The sequence below is a fragment of the Rhinolophus sinicus genome, linkage group LG11 (genome assembly GCF_036562045.2).
Source record: "Rhinolophus sinicus isolate RSC01 linkage group LG11, ASM3656204v1, whole genome shotgun sequence".
Lineage (NCBI taxonomy): Eukaryota > Metazoa > Chordata > Mammalia > Chiroptera > Rhinolophidae > Rhinolophus > Rhinolophus sinicus.
The window spans coordinates 13,614,961-13,638,195 of NC_133760.1; the positions used below are offsets into that span (position 1 = coordinate 13,614,961).

A 23,235-nucleotide genomic window follows, 5' to 3' on the forward strand; every position below is an offset into this window, starting at 1 on the left:
TGGAATGTCTTCTAAGAAATAATAGTGAGTAAATAACAAAGTGTTTTATAGAGTTCTAACATTTGTGAAAAATAAACATGAGGGGATATATAACACAGATATGTTGGTATAATCATAAAAAAAACCTCAAAGCAGTTTACACAAAAAACTAGTCACAGTAGATGCAGGTGGAGAAGAAAAATAGTGAAAGGGAGACTTCTTTTTGCACTATAACCTTATTTAAATTTTTTACGTCATGAGATGATTCCTTTAAAAACAATCACGAAAGTTTTTTAAAAAACTGTAGAAAGGAGGAAAGTAGCAATGATCTCTAAGCTAGAAGCTTCCTCTGAACATCTTTTAATTGTGGCTCCTGGTTGAACAATCACATCTCTAAATGTTTACCCCACCAATGTCTCCCAAAGAACAGAAGAGAAAATGCCTGAGGAGGGGGTGTGGACATAACCCAAAACAGGCACCTCAATAACAAAATATACCCTGTTTAAAAGTCATATTGATTTGGTATTCTATTTCAGAACAAATGTTTGGAATCTTAACTGTTTATATGAAAATACTATAAGGAAGACATATTATCACTATTTGAAGAAGAAATGATGCTTGGAGTATTCAGAATCCTCCACAATCTCAGCCACGCATGCACTGACACACAGTCATGTGATCACACGCATATACATACATACACACAGATCCACACACAATCCTGCCCCACCACTTACACCCACACAATTACTCCAATTACATACACACACAATATGACGCTCTGTCCTCACAAAGTCACACATAATCTTGATCCCATCTCTGTCACGTTCTATTTTAAGTACACAAAGTTTCTCTTTCATTCAGCAACCCCACAAACCAGGCACAAACGCAATTTTACCATGGCCTCTCACACGCGGACTCTCCTTTGCCCATTCTCAAATACATGACTGGGCTTGCAGATTCCTCCCCTTCAAACTTTCTGAGCTGGTTTGGTCCCAGATGCCCTGGTCCCACATTCTGGTTAGTTCTTCTGGCTTCCCAACGCACTCTGCAGCAGCCTGCCTCAAGAGCATCCGCATGTTCCCAAGGCAAAGCAGAATTTCGATCAGCCTCCTGGGCACTTAACTGCAGCTGGGCCACTCCTCAGTGCCTAGAGATTGGAGCTTACGTTGTTTGGGCCCATTTGGCCCCTGATTAAGTCCTGGGCTACATTTCCCTGGAGGCCATGGGGCCCAGTATGTTGTAGGGGGAGAGTTGCCAAAGCCTTAGAGAGCCGCACTCTAAGGCTGGGCTGTGTCAAAGAAAAACTGCATGGACAAGTTAAACAGGTAAGAAAGGCTTTATTAAAACTACTGCAATAGGGAAGAGAGATTGAGCTCAACTAGGTGTATAACAGTAGCTGGGGGTTTATAGCCAATGGGCAGGGTAAGTGAGTCATTGGTTGGAAAATTACTACGAGGAATTTGGTTAAGTCTCAAGAGTTGGGGGATTCTTGCTGAACTAGAGTCAGCAGGTCAAGTATGAGGCCTAGTCAAAGATGGGGCTCAAAGGAACCTTATCAGCTGAGGCTCCCAGAAGCCTCCGGTGTGCGGCTAAGCTGGAGAACGCAGTTTTGGCTAGATCCAGGCTGCGTGCCACAGGGAATCAAAATGACCCGGAGACAGCTTTTAGCAGCCTGGCGCTTTTTGAACTACATCTCCCAGAGGCCTCTAGGCCCAGTACTCTTTCCCGCGAGAACTAGACCTTCTCCTTAGGAGTGGGCGGAATCTTCTAGCGGATTAGGACAAACGGGGTCAGGACTCTGTGGAGGCTTCCGAGTTCGACTGGGTCCAGCTACCGTGGAGCGGCGCTACCCAGACCTGAGGAGCCGTAGCTGAGGTGGCCCGGTTTGAGGCAGGGTGTGACTGGAACCTCCGGCCTGTGCGGGGTGTGTGGAGAAACCAGCTGAGAAAGGGAGATTATGAGGCGTGTGTGTATAATTGTGACTGTATGTCTGTGTGTGACCGTGTACGAAACTTTGAAGGCGGTGAAGGAGGGCTTGATTTGCGGTTATGATTGTGCACGTGTGGTCGGGCTTTAACTGAGACGGGTGTGGCATTGTTTGCGAGTGTGGGGCTCCTTGACCGCGGTTGTAAAACGGTGTGAACCTTGGTGTGTGTGTTTGTTTATATTTGCTGAACCGTGGATGGAGATGTGGGATGCTTTAACTGTGAGATTTATGACTGTTTCCCTATGGTGTGTGTGTGTGTTGTGATGTTGGTAAGGGTGCGTGTGAATTTGTCACTGTGTCCCCATGATGTGTGAGTGTGTGGGGTTCCTATGACTTTGCGGTCGTGACTGTGCCTGCCCCCGTGGTATCTATGCTTGTGTGGCCTTATGGGGCCCATTACGTTTAGGTTTGGGGTGTCTGTGTCCCCGTGGTGTGAGTTTGTGTGATATCTGTCCCTATGGCGCTCTAGGTGTGGGGCGCCTTTGTGCCTTTGTGACTTCAGCGCTCTGTTCCCTGGAGACTTCTGTGAGCTCAGGACCAGAGTCTGCCTAGAACTGTAGTGACCCTGCTCCTGTCTGTAATGCTGGTATTGAGCAGGACGCCCTAGTTTTGTTTGACCTACGTCTGTAGGCGGTGGGCGGCAGGTTGACTGGGCTCCCGGGAAAGCCTGCTGTTTCCTGACTCCTTTCTCCTTCTCCAGCTCTGCTCTGCTTGCACAGAGGCTTCCAGAGTGGAGTAAAGAATGGCTGTTGAACATCCACAAGACACCTGCAAGGTAGCTTGTCGTTTCCCCCTTTTTTCCTGAAATCCCCTTTTCTTTGTCAAGACATGACTTCCTTTCCTTCTTTTGAAAATTCTTGCCCATCAAGACCTGATCCCTAGAATATCCTCTTTGAGAAAATGCGATTGGCTCCAAACCCGGTTTTTTCTTACTAATTTATCAAGTAGTTTAATTTTTCTTTATGCTGTCTTTTTTAAAAAAATACTATTTCTTTCTGATTATACAAGTAAAACATGATTATTTTAATAATTCCAAAAGCACAGCAACCTCCAATGAAGAAAATTTAAATTCCCAGCTATTAAGCCAATGCTAAACTAACATTTGGACATTTTCTTCCCAATATGTTTTATGTACAAATATAAAATATGATTAAAAAATTGAATTCATTCAGTATTTACCTTATTGTAGCCTACATTTTCACATAAATTATATTTAAGTATTTTCCCATAGGGTTCGTATTTGAAACATTTTTAGAGGTGCATATTTATTTGCCTATGGCTTATTCTTTTTCTTTCAAATTAGATACAGAAATGACATATAATACTCATTTGTGCAGTTTAACAAATAGTTGTGAAGACCCATATAAGGAATAACCAGGTTAAATAGAATATAACCATCTCTAAAGAAGCCCCTGATGTACCCCTCCACAGTCACAAACAGTCGTACTCCTCTGGTGATAACCACTGTGATCATCTCTTTGCCTTTCATTAGAACTTAATACCTACGTATGAATTCTAAAACCATCTAGGTTTAATTTTAGTTTTTAATCTTTGTATGAATGGACATTCTTTTTTCTTTTCTTTTTTTTAAAGATTTTATTGGGGAAGGGGAACAGGACTTTATTGGGGAACAGTGTGTAATTCCAGGACTTTTTTCCAAGTCAAGTTGTTGTCCTTTCAACCTTAGTTGTGGAGGGCGCAGCTCAGTTCCAGGTGCAGTTGTGGTTGCTAGTTACAGGGTGCGCAGCCCACCATCCCTTGAGGGACTCGAGTCGTTGAACTGGCAACCTTGTGGTTGAGAGCCCACTGGCCCATGTGGGAATTGACCCTGCAGCTTTCAGAGTTAGGAGCATAGAGCTCCAACTGCCTGAGCCACTGGGCCGGCCCCGAATAGACATTCTTTTGTGTTTTACATAAAAAAAAAATTTTGTGAGCTTCATGTTTCCTATAACTACAGTTCATTTTTTTCCATTGCTGTATATATACTATCTCATTGTGTGATAGTAGTATTAGCTAACACAAGCAATATGACTGTGAACATTTTGTGCACATATTTTGGAACACATGTACTTGTGTTTCTTTAGTATCTATACTAAAGTTGATTAAATTGCTGAGGGCTAAGGTTTGTACATTTTCAATTTTATTAGACAATGCCAAACTGTTTTCTAAAAAGACTGTGCAAATATTTAATTAAACTTACTGGGATGACATAAAATTATGTAGGTTTCATGTGTGCAATTCTATAATACATCATCTGCATATTACATCATTTGTTCGCCACCCAAAGTCAAATCTCCTTCCATCACCATATATTTGATCCCCCTTTACCCTTTTCTACCTCCTCCCGTCCTCCCTTTCCCTTTGGTAACCACTAAACTGTTGTCTATGAGTTTTTGTTTATTTGTTAGTCTTTTTCGTTTGTTTCTTTCAGTTTTATATCCCGTATATTCATGAAATCATAAGGTTCTCAACTTTTCCTGACTTATTTCGCTTAACATGATAATCTCAAGATCCATCCATGTTGTTGCAAATGGCAGTATTTCATCTTTTCTGATGGCTGAGTAATATTTCATTGTATATATGTACTACATCTTTTTTATCCAATCATCTACATATTGAAGGACACTTCGGTTGTTTCCATGTCTTGGCCACCGTGACTAATGCTGCAGTAAACATAGGGGTACGTATATCTTTATGGATAAATGTTTTCAGATTTTGGGGGTAGATACCTAGAAGAGGGATTATTAGTCATCTGGTAATTCTATTGATTTTTTGAGGAACCTCCATATTATCTACAGTGGCGGTACGGATTTACATTCTCATCAGCAGTGTATGACAGTTCCTTTCCCCCCACAACCTCTGAAACACTTGTTATTACTTGTCTTGTTTATAATAGCCATTCTGACAGGTGTGAGGTGATATCTCATTGCTGTGTTGTTTTTTTGTTTTGTTTTAAGATTTTTATTGGGGAAGGGAAACAGGACTTTATTGGGGAACAGTGTGTACTTCCAGGACATTTTTTTTCCAAGTCAAGTTGTTGTCCTTTCAATCTTAGTTGTGGAGGGTGCCATTCAGCTTCGAGTTGTTGTCCTTTCAGTCTTAGTTGCGGAGGGCGCAGCTCAGCTCCAGGTCCAGTTGCCATTGCTAGTTGCAGGGGGCGTAGCCCAACATCCCTTGCTGGAGTCGAGGAACCGAACTGGCACCCTTGTGGTTGAGAGCCCACTGGCCCATGTGGGATTCGAACCAGCAGCCTTTGGAGTTAGGAGCATGGAGCTCCAACCACCTGAGCCACCGGGCCAGCCTCTCTCATTGCTGTTTTGATTTGCATTTCCCTAATAGCTAGTGAATTTGAGCATTTTTTTCATATATCTGCTGGCCATTTGTCTTCTTGGGAGAAGTGTCTGTTCAGGTGCTTTGCCCATTGTTTAAATGGATCGTTTTTTGTTGTTGTTGTACGAGTTTTTTTAATATATTTTGGATATTAGTCCTTTTGAAGATATTCTCCCATTTGGTTCGTTGCCTCTTTGGTTGATGGTTTCTTTGCTGTGCAGAAGCTTTTTAGTTTGATATAGTCCCATTCCTTTATTTTTGCTTTTACTTCCCATGTTTTTGAGGTCAATTTCATAAAGTCCTCTGTAAGACCAAGGTCCGTAAGTTTAGTACCTATGTTTTCTTCTATGCAATTTATTGTGTCAGGTCTTGTATTTAGGTCTTTGATCCATTTTGAGTTAATTTTGGTATATGGTGACAGGTAGCAGTCTAGTTTCATTCTTTTGTAGATTTCCAGTTTTCTCGGGACCATTTATTGACGAGGCTTCCTTTTCTCCATTGTTTGTTTTTGGCTCCTTTGTTGAAAATTATTTGCCCATATATATGTGGATTTATTTCTGGGTTCTCAATTTTGTTCCATTGGTCTGTATATCTATTTTTCTACCAATATCATGCTGTATTGATTATTGTCCTTTGTAGTATAATTTGAAGTCAGGGAATGTGATACCTCTGGGCTTGTTCTTTTTTTTTCACAGGATTGCTGTCGCTATTCAGGGTCTCTTGTGATTTCGTACAAATCTGATAATTTTTTTGTTCTATTTCTTTTAAAAATGCCATTGGGATTTTGATGGGGATTGCATTAAATCTGTATATTGCTTTGGGTAATATGGTAATTTTAACTATGCTGACTCTTCCAATCCATGAATATGGAATATATTTCCATTTCCTTTTGTCTTCTTCAATTTCTTTTAATAGTGTCTTGTAGTTTTCATTGTATATGTCCTTCATATCCTTTGTTAAGTTCATTCCTAGGTGTTTTTTGTTGCAATTGCAAAAGGAACTGTTTTTTTCGTTTATTTTTCTGAAACTTCATTGTCAATATATAGGAATGCAATGGATTTTTGTATATTGATTTTGTATCCTGCAATTTTACTGTGTTTGTTTATTGTTTTCAATAGTTTTTTTGGTGTAGTCTTTAGGGTTTTCTATGTAAAGAATCATATCATCTGCAAAAATTGACAATTTGACTTCTTCATTTCCTATTTGGATGCCTTTTATTTCTTTCTCTTGCCTAATTGCTCTGGCTACAACTTCCAATACTATGTTGAATAACAGTGGTGAGAGAGGACACCCTTGTCTTGTTCCTGATCATAGAGGACAAGTATTCAGTATTTCACCATTATATCTGATATGAGCTGATGGTTGTCATATATGGCCTTTATCATGTTGAGGTACTTTCCTTCTATACCCATTTAAGTGTCTTAATCATAAATGGATACTGTAGCTTGTCAAATGATTTTCTGCATCTATTGATATCACATGATTTTTATCCTTTATTTTGTTTATGTGGTGTATCACATCAATCCATTTGTATATGTTGAACCATCCTTGTGCCCCTTGATTATGATGTATAATCTTTTTAATGTATTGTTGTATTCAATTTGCTAGTATATTGTTTAGGATTTTTGCATCTGTATTCATCAGAGATATTGGTCTGTAGTTTTCTTTTTTTGTGTTATCCTTACCAGTTTTGGTATCAGGGTAATGTTAGCCTCATAAAGTGAGTTAGGAAGTATTGCCTATTCAATTTTTTTAGAAGAGTTTGATGAGGACAGGTATTAAATCCTCTTTGAATTTTTGGTAGAATTCATTAGTGAAGCCATCTGGTCCTGAGCTTTTGCTTTTGGGAGGTTTTCGATGATTGTTTCAATTTCCTTACTATTGATCAGTCTGTTGAGATTTTCCAGTTCTTTGTGATTCAGTCTAGGAAGATTATATATTTGTAAGAACTTGTCCATTTTTTCTAGGTTATTGAATTTGGTGGCATATAGTCTTTCATAGTAATCTTGTGTGATCTTTTGTATTTCTGTGGTATCCGTCATAACTTCTCTTTCATTTCTGATTTTATCTATGTCTTTTCTCTTTTTTTCTTAGTGAATCTAGCCAGGTGTTTGTCAATTTTATTTATCTTTTCAAAGAACCACTTCTTTTTTTGCGTTAATTTTTTCTATTGTCTTTTTCTATATGTTATTTAATTCTGCTCTAGTTTGTATTAATTCCTTCCTGCAGCTGACCTTGGGCTTCATTTCTTCTTTTTCTAGTTCTTTAAGATGTAATGTTAGGTTTTTATTTGGGATTTTTCTTGTTTCTTGTGATAGGCTTGTAATGATATAAACTTCCCTCTTATTCCCACTTTGGCTGTATTTCAAAAGTTTTGATATGTTGTATTTTCATTCTTATTTATTTCTATGTATCTTTTGATCTCTACTTTTATTTTTTCTTTGACCTGGTCGTTCTTTAGTAGTATGCTGTTTAATGTCCACATATTCATGGTTTCTCCTGCTTTTTTTTTTTTTTTTTTTTTTTGCAGATTTCCAATTTCAAAGCATTATGGTCAGAATATGCCTGGTTTGATTTCAATCTTCATAAATTTGTTGAGGCTAATTTTGTGTCCCACCATATGGTCTATCCTTGAGAATGTTCCATGTGCACTGGAGAAGAATGTGTAATCTGGTGTTCTGGGATGAAAGGCCCTGTAAATGTCGATTATGTCCATTTGTTCTAACGTGTCATTTAAGGCTGATATTTCCTTAATGATTTTCTGTTTGAATGACCTATCCATAGCTGTTAATGGGTATTTAGATTCTGTACTATAATTGTGTTTTAACTAACAGTTTCTTCCTTTACTTCTGTTAATAGTTGCTGTATATATTTTGGTGTTCCCTGAGTGGGTGTATTATATTAAGCATTATGCCTTCTTCTTGATATAGTTTCCCACTTATCATTATGAAATGTCTGAAACTCTGTTTCATCACATGTAAGTATAGCTATGCCCGCTTTTCTCTGGATGTCATTTGCTTGGAGTACCATTTTCCACCCTTTCACTTTGAATCTGTATTTGTCCTTGCAGCTGAGTTGTGTCTCTTAAAGAAAGCATATGGTTGGGTTTTGTTTTTTATCGAATCTACTACTCTGTGTCCTTTGTATTGGTGAGTTCAGTCCATTTATATTTAGGGTGATTATTGATATAGGAGGATCTCCTATAGCCATTTGTCTTTTGTTTTCTCATAGCTCAATGTCTCCATTGTTTCTTTGCTTTTGTGTTTCTGTCTGTTATTTTAGTTTGGTGGTATTCTATGATTTTTACCTCTGTTTCCTCTTTTTTTATGTTATGTTTCTCAGTTCTGGATTTTGTGTGTGTGTGTGTGTGTGTGTGGTTCCCATTAAGTTTATGTAAAAGAAAGTTTTATATATATAATAGTTCTTTTTGTTCTGCATGCATCTTATCTCAATTTCCTTTTACCAGTTCAGACCTTTATCCCCTCCCTTTATGTTTTTGTTGTCATAAATTATCCCTATTTATGCTGAGAGTTCTTTTTTAAGTTGCAGTAGCTATTGTCTCCTCTTTCTCTCTCTCTCTCTATCTATCTATCTCTTTCTCTCTTTCTCAATGTTTTTACCTCCTTTTACCTTTATGTTGTATTTAAGTGTATGGTACCCTATTCTGAATAAGGGTTGCAATTTCCTGCTTCTGTCTGTCTGTTAGTCATCTTACTCATAGTTATGTATGCTTTTGTCTTTTTGTTTCAGGTAGAATAACCTCATTTGATAGTTCATGTAATGCAGGCCTTGTGGAAAATCCCCTGCGCTTCTGTATCTCTGGAAAAGCCCCTCAGCTTCTGTATATCCTTCATATCTAAAGGATAACTTTTCTGGATATATTATTCTTGGGTGGTAATTTCTCTCTTTCTATAGTTTGAATATTTGATTCCACTCCCTCCTAGTTTGTAGAGTTTCTGCTGCAGAATCTAATAGGATTTCCTTTATAGGTTACCATCTTTTCTCTGGCTGCCTTAAGAATTCTTTTTGTCATTAATTTTTGACAGTTTTAATATAATGTGCCTTGGAGAAGGCCTTGTAGGATTGAGATAATTAGGTATTCTGTTTGCTTTTTGGATTTGAAGATCCAGTCCTTCCCATAGGTTTGTAAGGTTCTTGTTGACTATTTGTTTGAATAGGCTTTCAGTTCCCTTCTCCCTCTCTTCTCCTTTTGGTAGACTCACTATTTTTGTGTTGCTCTTTCTGATGAAGTCAGTTCTTGTAGAGTTCTTTCATTTCTTTTTTTCTTTTTTAAACTTTTATTTTAAGTGTGTTTTTCCAGGACCCATCAGCTCCAAGTCAAGTAGTTGTTTCAATCTAGTTGTGGAGGAGGGCACATCTCACAATGGCCCATGTAGGGATAAAAGCGGCAGCCTTGTTAAGAGCACTATGCTCTAACCAACTGAACTAACCGGCCGCCACTTCTTTTATTTCTTTTAACTCTCAAGTCTAGTGTTATTAGAGATTAATGTTATTAATTTTTCTTTTTCTGGGGTAATTTTCCTGTGTCTATATATAAACTTTCCTTTCACTTCATTTCTAAGTATTTTATATTTCTATTTAGTTTCATAGGAACATGGCAATTATTTAGGAATATGTCTTGTTTTGTTTCGGGTAACTTTTAAGTTTTTATTAAATTTCAAACTTGCAGAAAAATTACAAGAATAATATAAAGTATTCTTGTATATTCTTTACTCAGATTCACCAATTGCTTACATTTTTGCCCCCTTTGCATTATCATTCCTACATGCACTTGCAAGTATTCTCTGTCTCTCTGTATGTGTGTGTCCACTTGCACCCCACATACATAATACACATACTTTAGAATGAGTTGTATACATTTGCCCCTTTACCCTTAAACACTTCGGTATGTTATTTTCTTTTTTTTTTTCTCCCCTTTCTTCCATTCTCCCCCCACTCCAACTTCGGTTCGAGCCATTGTTTCTCAGTCTAGTTGTGTAGGACACGGCTCCCTGGCCCATGCTGGTGGTATTATGAGCCTTGCGCTCCCCTGGCTGAGGCAGTTGGTCACCATTCGGCTGCTCATAGCAGCTCTTGGCAGCTCTTGCCAGCTGCCAGCCGCTCACGATGGCTGCCAGTCACTCAGGCTGCACACGGTAGCACACAGCAGCCCGCGGCAGCCCATGGCAGCTCACGCCAACCTCCGGCTGCTCACAGCAGCCCAGCTCCAGGGAGAGCCATTGTTCATAATCTTAGCTATAGAGGGTGCAGCTCACTGGCCCATGTGGGAATCGAACCAGTGACCTCAGCGTTAGAAGCATGGCACTCCAGCCACCTAAGCCACCAGGCCAGCCCCAGTTATTTTCTAATAACAAGAATATACTCTTATATAATCACAGTGCAATTATTAAAATAAGAAATTTTTAAAATTATGAAATACTGTTATCTAACAGTCCATATTCAAAAATTTTCACCCCCAGTAATGTTCTTTGTAGCAGTTCATTCCGTCTGAACCCTCTCTTCCCCATGCACTGTCCAGGGTACAGTCCAGGATCACACACTGAGTTTAGTTACCATGTTTCCTTTTAGCCTTCTGTAATCTGGAAGAGATGCTAGTCTCTCAGAGAGTGGATTATAAATTACTTCCGTTCAGAGAGGCCCAGAACGACTTGAGGGTTCAAGATTGTCATTTTCATCTGGGTCCCATCTAATTCCATATTTAAAGATATTCTTCACCAATCAGCCCTCTAACTTTCACATGAAAAACATGGCAAGACTGTGAATTCAACTGTTACGTAAGTCAACAACCTGCACAATTTTTGTGTTTGATTTTTCGGCAATATCAGCCCTATGACTTCAAGAAATGGAGATTCTTTTAGAATTTTCATGGTTGTGCTCTGGTTCTCAAAACTGTGACTTGGGCTGAGTGAACAGACCGGGTCTTGTCAAGTTCTCTTTGTAAGCACTTGAGTGAGCTCACATGAATCCATCCCACACCACAGGCCTTGTAAGTGATCATTACTGCCATAATCGATAAATAGAACAACTCCTTAGCTCCCAATACATACACATTAGTTGGCATTACATCACAATCAACCACAGCTTGACTGTGATCCAACTGCATGCCATGGACTTTTAGCATCCCAAATTCTATTGGCAAGGAGCTCTTCACTAGTCAAGCCCAAGGGATTAATAACATAATTTGGAAAAGAATAGAACAGCTCAATGCAACAAAGATTTAAGGGATGGCCAAAAGGCATGATCAAACTAATTCTGAAATCCCCTCTTTACATGCCTTATCTCCTGGGACCACTTCAGGCACGAATTTTGTTGCAGTCAGGATCACAAAACACATACAGTAGTAATTTGAACTGGAAAAGGTCAATATAAAGAATTTCTAACTATAATGGGATTGGAGTACAGATTGGCTAGAAAGAAGTAAAGAGAATGCTAAAGATCATAGGAATAGCAGATATAAACAGCAGCCACTAGTAATGTTTGAGATACCCAAAGAGGCCCAGGGCTGAGAGGTAGGCCTTGTTGCAGAGAGCACAGTGGTGGTTCACTGAATGACAAGAATAGTTGCTGTGGAGTAGAGCTGGGACTAAGAAGAGGCAAGTATGGTGCCCAGGGTGCAAAATTCAAGGTAGTACTCGCTCTCAGGTGTCTACTGTACACTTTCAGAGCTATGAGACTGAGTGCCTCAAATTTTGTACCCTAGGTGCCTCATTCTTAAGGGGGCAGTCATTCTCATGGTCATACAAGTGCAGCGTTGGCACCTGAGAGTGAGTGCTCAGATTTCGTGTCCTAGGAGCCTTGCTTGCCTCACCAAGGTCCTGTCCTGGCCATGGTGCTGTGCCAGTGGAACTTGCTGGAAATCTCCCCTCTGGAATTTGCCAGAAATCTGATCTTTAGGGTAGGGTGAGGGTGCTTACCAGAAGCACTTGCTACAAAACTGCCAGAGGAAGCTGCTGGCTGTTGGATGCTGCTGGCCATCTTAAGAGCCAGGAGCTGGAGAAGCTGCTTGCACTGGGGGAGGCTGGTGAAGCCACCCAAGTTGCAGGAGCTGGGCACTGGGGAAACTGCAGGAGGTGGACCTGGGTGCTGGAGAAGCCTGACAAGGAAGCACACCAGAACCAGAAGGGAATACTTTTTCCCCGCAATGGCTAACATCCTCTACTGACAAATCTTAACATTGTACTGCAAAGGAAAAAATATTTCAATAGCTCAGATCCACTTTCACAGAGTAGGTAATAAAGGGTGAATTTGGAGCTTAGAGGCAATAAATTGATAACTAGCATATAGTCTTCTAAGAATCTTAAAGTTAATCTTATATACAAGGTGAGATAGATATAATTTTTTAATGCATATTTGAATATTTTAGCACCTTTTTCTTGAAGATTCCATCTTTTTTTCACTGTTGCAGTGCCCAGATTGTCAGATCATAAGTTTCCACATGTGTGAGAGTATATCCTCTCTGTCTCTGTGCCGTAGATCTATTTTTTATATCCCTGTGCCAATGCCACAATTAATGACTACTGTTTTATAATGTATTGACATATGGTAGAGTTCCTCCAGCTTATATTTAAGAAGTGTTTTGTTCCCTTAGTCTTCTATATAAGTTAAAGAATCATCTTGTCAAGGCCCATGAAAAACTTGTGAATTTGGTTACAATTACATTAAATATATAGATCACTCTGGGGAGAATTGATATCTTTATAAAGTTGATGCTTCCTTTTATTAAAAAATGCATTTCCATTTATTTAGGTGTTTAATATCTTAGTCTACTTTTATAATTCCATCCACATAACACATTTCTAAGTACTTTGCATTATGCTATTTGTAAATAAAATGTATTTTTCTAATTTTGCTCGTATGTAGAGATGGCAGTTGATTTTTGTTTTCTGGTTTATTTCTGAGAGTTCTGCAAGATCTCTCACTAAATCTAGCACTCTGTTAGAGAATCTCTTGGACTTTTTTCCTTGTAGGCAGTCATAAAAACTGCAAATATCAGTTTTGGTTCTTGCTTTACAGTGCTTATGTATTTTACTTGCCACAACTTTTAAGGACACACACTTATATTTCATCACTTGGTATGTTCTTTTCTGTACTTTGTAGGTACTATTCAATATACGGAAATTTTCTTTTACTCACATGTTGTTAAAAGTTTTTTTTCTTCTTAATGATTGGATGTTGAATTTTATCAAATATTCTCTGTCAATTAGAGATAATTGTTTTTCTCTTTAATCTGTTAATATAGTTAATTACATTAATAGATTTTCTAATGTTAGTGTGATATTGTATTCCTTAAATAAAAGCAACTTAGTCATAATGTTTTCTTTTTTATTACTTATTGTATTCAGTTTGATAGAATTTTGTTTCCAATTTTTATATCTATGTTTATAAATTAGATTAACCTGAAATTATTCTCTCTTGTGTAGTCCTTTTCTTATTTGGTATCATGGCTATATGAGTTTCATCAGATAAATTGAGGAATGTTCTGTTTCTTTTTTAAAATTTGAAGTTTTTTAAAAAATATTTTATACACTCAGGCATGTATAAAAATATATTCTAGCTTAAATAATAATACTCATAACCATCATGCAGGTCAAAGAATACATTGCTATTACTTCAAAGCCTTCTGCCTGCCCAAACAGGCAGAGGGCTTTTTCACTCCTGACTGAGGTGTAACCATTAAACAGATTTTTGTAAAACTAGTTTGTTTGCTGTTATAAAAATTTGTTTTACCAAGTTTGTATGATACCCTAAAGAATGTTTTGTAATTTTGCCTGCTTTAAAAGTTTATGTAAATTAAGCCATACTGTATGTGTTCTTTTGTTAATTTTTGTTTATTGTTTTAAAAATTAATATTAAATAGTTTAGATGTATCTTGTTTATTTTCACCTTTGTGTGCTATTAGATTAGTGCAAAAGAAATTGTGGCTTAAAAGATTAAACAAAAAAAAAAATTGCAAAAACCGCGATTACTTTTGCACCAACCTAATATTTCATAAACTGTATGACAATATCACAGTTTACTCAATATATATTCTCGTGGATATTGGGGTTTCCAGCTTTTTGCTCTTAATAAAAACCATTGCTATGAACATTCTAACTTATGTCTTTCCTAGGAGTGGAATTGCTGAGTCCTAGGGAATATGCATATTACCTAGTTAATACCAAAATCTTTCAAAGTGGTTGTTTGAGTTTCTACTTCCAACAGTGTATGTTTGCCTGCTGCTACACATCTTTGCTAACATATGGAATTGTCAAACTCTTTATCTCTCATGTATGTATGATGATACCTCATCGAAATTTTAATTTAAAATATCTCGATTAATAATGAAACTCAACATCTTTGAGTTTCCTTTGGCTTCTTTTCTTTCTCTTCTTCAGTTTATTTTTATTTAGGAGAAATTCACATAACATACAATTAACCATTTTAAGGTATGTAATTCAGTGGTATTTAGTGTGAATTCAGTGGTATTTAACCTGTATTCAAAATGTGCAACCAAGTCTCTCTAATTTCAAAACGTATTCATTTCTCCATAAAAACACTCTGCACTCACTCATTTGAAACACAAAACTTTTAACTTAGGTGAATTAAAATACAAGTGTTTTTTTTTTTCCGTTGCTTGCATTTTCAGTGTCAAAGCAAAGGATCCTTTGCCGGTTCCAAGATCATGAAGATTTACAAATTCCTATGATTTCTTGAGTTTTATAGTTTAGCTCTTATATTTAGGTGGTTGATCCACTTTGAATTAATTTTTTAATACTAAGTGAATTTTTTAATACTAAGTCCTACTTCATTCTTTTGCATGTGTTTATCCAGTTATCCCAGCACCACTTGTTGAAGAGACTTTTCTTTCCTCATTGTCATCCTTGTCAAAAATCAATTGGCCTTAGATGTTTGGTTTTATTTCTCAACTCTATATGCTATTCCATTGGTCTGTATAGCCTTATGCCAGTGTCATACTGTTTTGATTACTGTAGCTTTTTGATAGTAAATTGTGAAATCAGGAGGTGAGTCTTCCTACTTTGTTTTTCTTTTTCAATGTTGGAAGCGGCCCTCTTCATATGAATTTGAAGATTTGCTTTCAATTTCTCCAAAAAGGCCATTGAAATTTTGATAGTGATTGCATTGAATCTGTAGATTGCTTTGGGGAGTATTGCCATCTTAACACTATTAAGTCTTTTTAATACATGCACGTGGAGTGGTATTCTGTTTCAACCCCATCTGGTGTACTGCAGTTCAGTTCTGCCACTAGCCACTCAGAGTTAGTGTCAGCTTCATAGGTTTTAGCTCACTAAGTTTATTTGCCCCTACTTCAGACCAACTGGCCACAAATCTGGTTGGGGAGGAGTTGCCATGACTGCCGTCCCCACCAGGTTTAATAATTTACTAGAATTACTCATAGTATGCAGGAAACCACTATACTTATAATTAAAGTTTTATTATAAACAATAAGGATACAAGTCAGGAATAGCCAAATGAAGAGATGCATAGAGCAAGGTCTGGAAGGAACTCAAACACAGAGCTTCTGTGCCCTTTCCCTGTGGAATCAGAGTGTGTTACTTTTCTGGCACATCAATATATTCACCAAGTAGGAAGCTCCCTTGAGCTTCAGTGTCCAGAGGTTTTAATGGGGTTTCATTATGTGGGCATGATTGATTAATACTTAAATCAATCTCTAGCTCTACTCCCCTCTCCCGGAGGTTGGGCTGGCTCAGTCTTTCTAGCAGCCCCAATCCGGAAATTACCCACAGGTGTACCATGAGTCACCTTATTAGCATAAATTCAGGTGTGATCCAATAACAAAGATACTTTTATCGCTTGAAAAATTCCAAGAGTTTTAGAAACTCTATTCTAGGAGCCTGAAACAAAGACCAACTTCTTTATTATACAACATATTTTTCCATTTAGTTAGTAGTTCATTTTCTCTTTGTTTACTTAGCTTTTTTATTAATAACTTGACAAATATCTTTATATTTTGGATGCTAGATCTTTGACTGACAAATATTTTATAAATATCTTCTCCCGTCTTGTGTCTTATTTATTTACTCTTTATAATGGACTTTATTCATAACTGAGCTATGAATCATGTTTACATTGTTGTACAACTTTGTTTTCTATGTAACTAATATTATACCTTTTTTTTTTAAGGGAGAGTATTGCCTCCTTGTCCATTATCTATCACTGATTCATATTCAAAGTCGGCCAGAAAATAAATCTTTGGAAATCTGTCAGTTTCCTGTGTTTAATAACAGCCTTCCTACAACCCTTTGATCTTCTCTGCAGACTGTACTTGTACAATTATTATTCTAGAACTTGCCTTATATTTTAATCCTGTGCTGTTCTTTCGTAGTGTTTTTATTTCATGGATTCCATGCCTCCCAATTTCTTCGTTTACTCCATGAAAACTCCAAAATTCAAAATTGGTTTTTGATAGAGGTGGTGTGTAAAAAGGGATAAGTGTGTTAAGTTTGTGAGTGTTGGTATATCTGAAAAGGGCTTTTTCAACCAGTATATTGATTCCTTGGCAGGGCATGAAATTGTATTTAAAATTATTTTCCTTCATGATTTTGAAGTTAGGACTTTTGGATTAGAATATTGTTCAGAACTCTAAAGCCATTTTCATTCCTGGTCTTTTGTTTATGCCCTGTTTCAACTCTTTGGACCCTTTTTAGGGTCTTTTCTTTGTTCCCAGCATCCTAGTGAAAATATCTTAGTGGGAATCATTCTTATTTTTTATGCAAATAAGCCCATTAAATGTGGACATTCATATCCTTCAGTTCTGGACATTTTTCTTAAAGTGGTACTTTTAAAAAGAATATGTAAATTCTATTTTCTTTGAAAATTTTTCAACATACAGAAAAATTGAAAGGCTATTCCAATGAACCTAATATAGCCATCACCTAAAATCACCAATTGTTGACATCTTGTCACATTTGCTTTATCTTTCTAAACACACACACACACACACTTTTTCCCCCTGAATCATTTGAAAATGATATTTTATCCTTAATACATTTAGCATGCATCTCCTTAGTGTAAAGACTTTTCCAGACAATAATAATGACATAGCAAATCTATGCATATTAACATTAACTTACTAATATCACCTAAAACATTTCATGTTCAAATATTTCCAGAGGTTCCCCAAAATGTCTTTTTTTAGTTGATGTTATCTGTTTTGTTTATTTATTTGGTTGTTTGCTTGATCTAGGATCCAGTCAAGATTGATTGTGCCAGGGTCTCATTAGTCTCTTTTAATCTAGAACATTTTTGTTTGTTTTATATGACATAGAATTTTTTGGAGAATACAGGACAGTTGTTTTATAGACTTTCTTACAGCCTCCATTTGTCTGATGGCTTTCTCATGGAAATAGGAGGTTTAGATTCAACTTAAGTGTTTTTGGCAAGTACTCGTATAATACCTAGGTAGATACGGTGGTGTACCTTTTATTGCATTACATCGGAAATTACATAATGTCAGGTTGTTCCACTATTGGTGATGCCAGGTTTTATCACTTAATGTTAAAGGTGGTGAATACCAAATCTTTCCAGTATAAAGGTATATTTTTCCTTTATAATTAGTAAAAAAAAATTGTGTAGTGATGTTATGAGACTAAGTGAATCTCCCTTTTTCCAACAACCATTCACTTTCTGATTTTAGAATCCATTGAGTATCCTTGCCTGAATCAATTATTAGATAGGTAATTTCAAAATGGCGATTTTCAGGTTCCCTCATTCCTTCTAGCCTGCTGCCTGAGACTTGGAAGGTGCTTAGCACACTTTTAAAAGTGATCTCCTCTCTTTAGATGTTGAACTGCCTTGCATGAACTTCCAATTTTCTTTCCTATTTTTGCATTTCCATATTTTTTTCTATTTTTAAAAGATTTCTTTCACTTATCTTTTAGCCATTCTAATAATTTGTTTTTATTCCCACTTTTTAAGAATTATTTTTAGTGTCTTATTCCTTTTATGTTATCCTATTCTTCTGTCATGTGGAATAGCTTTTCATATCCCACTAAGGATATTAATGGTGGCTTCAGGAATTGTCCTTGTTTTTCTATGTAGTTTCTTTTCTAAGTTTCTTTGAGCTTTGTTTAATCTCTTATACATTACAAGCTTTCCTCAAATATGCATGTCATTTGCCTATCTGTATTTTAGAGTGGACACAGAGAGAACAATTTCAAAAAGAAAAATTTCAAAACATTTAACTTGTTATATGCCAACTGGTAGACTTTCTTAGAGATGTAATGCCCCCATTTCTTAAGCGTTTTCGAGGTTCTGCAATATAAATCATCCCCTTCTGGGTTTTGCTTACTTTGGGGTTAGGTTTCATCTTTTTTTGGTTTGTTAAGTTAGTCATCATTTATCTTCATGCTTTCCAACTTTAAAAGTTTTGTTGCCTCCATTTCATCTTTAATTCTCTTTGACTTGTGGGTTTGTTTCTTTTTTAAAAAATCCACTTTATTTCTTGCAGTGAAGTTTTAGAGTGTAGGGATAACTATGTGATCCACGTGTTCTGTTTGAAAGTATAACCTCTTTCTAGAGAAATCTTTTTCTTAGAAGTTTAAGGATGATAAAATTTTAATCTAATTTATTATACTAACCATTTAGTAAATTTATTTTAATCTTTTTGCATGTTCCAGGGTTCAAATTGATTAAAGTAACAGATGTTATCCTTGCCTTCCTGAAGCTTGGCTTATTGTAGCAGACAGACATTAAGCAAAAATTCAAAAACTTATGAAATTTGCAGTTGTAGGGGGCAAATGTGTAATTACCTATTACCAAAACAAAACACAAAGAAAGGAAGAAGAAGAAGAAATAATGGCAAGATATGCATAATTAAGACTGAGTATTCCGAAAATATCTTTATTAAGATACGCCATTTAGCAGAGACCCAAATAATGGCCAGGAATGTGCAAGGCCAAGAGTGGGGGCAGTGGGAACGGGAGTACAGAAGAATATTTCAAGCAAATTAAATTGTGTGTGTGTGTGTGTGTGTGTGTGTGTGTGTGTGTGTGACAGTTTAATGTATTTGAAGAACTGAGAAGGCCATTGTAGCTATAGCTTAATATTGAAGGTTAATGGTACCAGGTTGAAGAGTCAGGCAGGAGGCAGATCATTGAGTAATTTATGACCAAGTTAAAGGTGTGGGTTTTATCCTAAGGATGATGGAAAACAATTGAAACATTTGAGCAGAGCAGTGCTCGACTGAATATCAGTTTGGCTGGTAAGGGTGCAAAACTGGAAATGCAAGCAGCTAGATAAAATGTTGTTTCATGTACAACTGAAAGATAATTTTGGCTTGGTTTATCTATTGACAGTGGAGATGGAAAGAATAATTTCAAAACACATTTAGGCTTATTTTAAACAAACTTTCTGTATAAGTGTCAGAGGAAGAGAATGGAGCTGAGATGTTTTCACCTTTTGGGACTCGAGGCATTTGCTCAGAGTCTTAACTGATGTCTTTAAATTCTTCCTTTTCCTTGTCTCTTTTATGACTTATAAGTCTTCCAAAATAATAGTTACCAAACACTGTGCAGTTACTTTATACGACTACATAAATATATTATGTGTGATTTCAGAATCATTCAATAATCATCAGAACTGGTGTTCAGAATACTCATTTTTCTGCATCCTTCTTGTAATCTTCCAATGGTGTCACATTACCTTTTATTGTCTCTTCCCTTCTCTCTGACTTTAAAACTACGTTCTCAATTATTCTGCGATAGCCTTTGTTGAGCCTCCTCTTCTGTTCTCCCAGGATTAGCCTCATAGACTTCCTAGGCAAACATGGACTTTATCAAATGGCATAAACAAACCACATTCTAACCTTAGGAGAATCTTCCCTCTCCATTGCTCATTCCAGACTCATTCAATACATTAATCTCTCATCAGGATACTGCTATATCTGGAGTAACTTTCTCTTCATTCTCCTTTAGATTATATGCAGTTTATGTTTGTTACTTGATCTAAGAAACAAACTATCCTAGATTTTCTTTTCCAGGTATACTTAATGCTCCAAACAACCCTAAGAAATGGGTTGAATGGTAATTACCCTCATTTTTAAATGTGTATATCACTAGATTTATTCTCTAAAAAAAATTGGAAGGGGGCCTGGACATCTTTATTTGTATTAAGTTCCCCAAACTGTAGGGGATTTTTATCTAAATAATTATTTAGGAACAACTGACTTATCTGTTTCCTAAATAACTCCTTTGCAATTTCCAGTGTGACTTCTCATTCTTCCTACCTTCCTTATGAATTTGTCAAATCGCCCAGTGATATTTGAGAACTGTATTTAAAAAAAAAAAAAAACAATTTCAGTGAAGTCTTTAAATATCTATTATAAAAGTTTTCTTTGTACCAGAACACAAAAAAATGAATGTTTCCTTTTATATTTTCTTTCAGAATGTGAATCAAGGTTGAGATCAAGACATTATTTCTGGAAAAGGATATTTATGCAATAGAATCATCCTGATGGGAGATAATGGAAAGACTTATTAGAAACAGCCTTGAGTGTTCAAGTTTCAGAGGTGATTGGGAATTTAAAAGCCATTTTGAGAGAAAACAGGAATCTCAGGAAGGACATATCATGATATTTACTCCTGAAGACATGCCCACTTTTGATACCCAGCATCAAAGAATTCATACTGATGAGAAACTCCTTGAATGTAAGGAATGTGGGAAAGATTTTAGTTTTGTATCAGTCCTTATTCGACATCAGCGTATTCATACTGGTGAAAAACCTTATGAATGTAAGGAATGTGGCAAGGCCTTTGGCAGTGGTGCAAACCTTGCTTACCATCAAAGAATTCACACTGGTGAGAAACCTTATGAATGTAATGAATGTGGGAAGGCCTTTGGTAGTGGCTCAAACCTTACTCATCATCAGAGAATCCATACTGGTGAAAAACCATATGAATGTAAGGAATGTGGCAAGGCCTTTGGCAGTGGTGCAAACCTTGCTTACCATCAAAGAATTCACACTGGTGAGAAACCTTATGAATGTAATGAATGTGGGAAGGCCTTTGGTAGTGGCTCAAACCTTACTCATCATCAGAGAATCCATACTGGTGAAAAACCATATGAATGTAAAGAATGTGGGAAAGCCTTTAGTTTTGGATCAGGCCTTATTCGGCATCAGATAATTCACAGTGGTGAAAAGCCTTATGAGTGTAAGGAATGTGGGAAGTCCTTTAGTTTTGAATCAGCCCTTACTCGGCATCACAGAATTCACACAGGTGAGAAACCTTATGAATGTAAGGACTGTGGGAAGGCCTTTGGCAGTGGTTCAAACCTTACTCAACATCAGAGGATTCATACTGGTGAGAAACCTTATGAATGTAAAGCATGTGGAATGGCCTTTAGTAGTGGTTCAGCCCTTACTCGGCATCAGAGAATTCATACTGGTGAGAAACCATATATATGTAATGAATGTGGGAAGGCTTTTAGCTTTGGATCAGCCCTTACTCGACATCTAAGAATTCACACTGGTGAGAAACCTTATGTGTGTAAGGAATGTGGAAAAGCTTTTAATAGTGGCTCAGATCTCACTCAACATCAGAGAATTCACACTGGTGAGAAACCCTATGAGTGTAAGGAATGTGAGAAAGCCTTTAGAAGTGGTTCAAAACTTATTCAGCATCAAAGAATACACACTGGTGAGAAACCTTATGAGTGTAGGGAATGTGGGAAAGCCTTTGGTAGTGTTTCAGACCTCACTCAACATCAGAGAATTCACACTGGTGAAAAACCCTATGAGTGTAAAGAATGTGGGAAGGCCTTTAGTTGTGGCTCAGCTCTTAATCGGCACCAGAGAATACACACAGGTGAGAAACCCTATGAATGTAAGGCATGTGGGAAGGCTTTTGGGAGGGGTTCAGAGATTCAACAACATAAGAAAAGTCATGTTGAGCTCCCCACTGGTGAGGAGCTCTGTGAATTGGAAACTCTATAAATTAGAATTCAATTGGAAAGATACATGGTACATAAGGAAATCATGCTAGTGAGTGTCCCTACAAGTGTAATTAAGGTACAAATGCCTTACTTTTGCTTTACCACTTAGTCTGAATTAGTATACAAAAAAAAACAAAAAAAAAACTGAATAAAATATTTGAAGATCTTTATAGTCATTCCTTCATTACTTTTGGAAAATTCATACTTGTGAATTTGAAAAACCTTTTACCATATTTTGGCTTTATTTTAAACATTGAAAAATTCATTTGGGGCCTAATTCTGCTACTTTTATTATTTTTTAATGTTCTTAACTTTTTGTGTATTATACAGAATTACTGATCCATATCAAAATTATCTTAAATTATTTACTGAGGGTCTAAATTTACCCTTTTTACCTCTCCCATTTCTCATTCTCATAGCATTTATTCAATAACCATATCTATTTTTTGTACTTTTTATTGCCTCTTTGATAGTAAGTAATATTTTTATACATGTAAGGCTTGGATATAAGATCAGTCTTTATTTTTTAAAGTTGCATATCTGTGTTTTGTATCTGTTTCACCCTGTTGCATTAAGTGACTGTTACTTTTAACTATCCTTTAATATCTTGTGAATTTGTACCTTTTGTTTTGGAAGATTGTTTTTTCCTTTTATAAAGTTTATACTCTTCTTTTTACAAAGCAATTTTCTTTTATAAAAATGTAAATATAAACAATAAAGTAGATACAGTTACCTGTACTCTTACCATTCATAGACAATTACTCAAATTTTTGGAGCAAGCCTTTTAAGACTATGTGTCATTGTTTTTTAACGAAGCGTGATTATGCTATACTATAACTAGCTTTTAATATTCTTTGTTAAATATATTGTTGCTATTTTATTGGCTTGAAAGTATTCACCTGTCTTTATCAAAACCCTGTTTTGTTAAATATTGAAAAATTTGCCATTATAAAGTGTTACCTCGA

At 36.6% G+C, this 23,235-nt stretch overlaps 1 protein-coding gene across 1 annotated transcript; it reads left to right on the top strand.

The window, feature by feature from the left end:
* Positions 1-1,711: 1,711 nt before the first annotated feature.
* Positions 1,712-23,235, top strand: ZNF345 (zinc finger protein 345). Its single transcript, XM_074315794.1, has 3 exons — positions 1,712-1,906; positions 2,670-2,744; positions 20,723-23,235. Exon 3 carries the CDS (start codon positions 20,802-20,804, stop codon positions 22,269-22,271), a length of 1,470 nt encoding a protein of 489 aa, XP_074171895.1. The 5' UTR covers positions 1,712-1,906; positions 2,670-2,744; positions 20,723-20,801; the 3' UTR covers positions 22,272-23,235.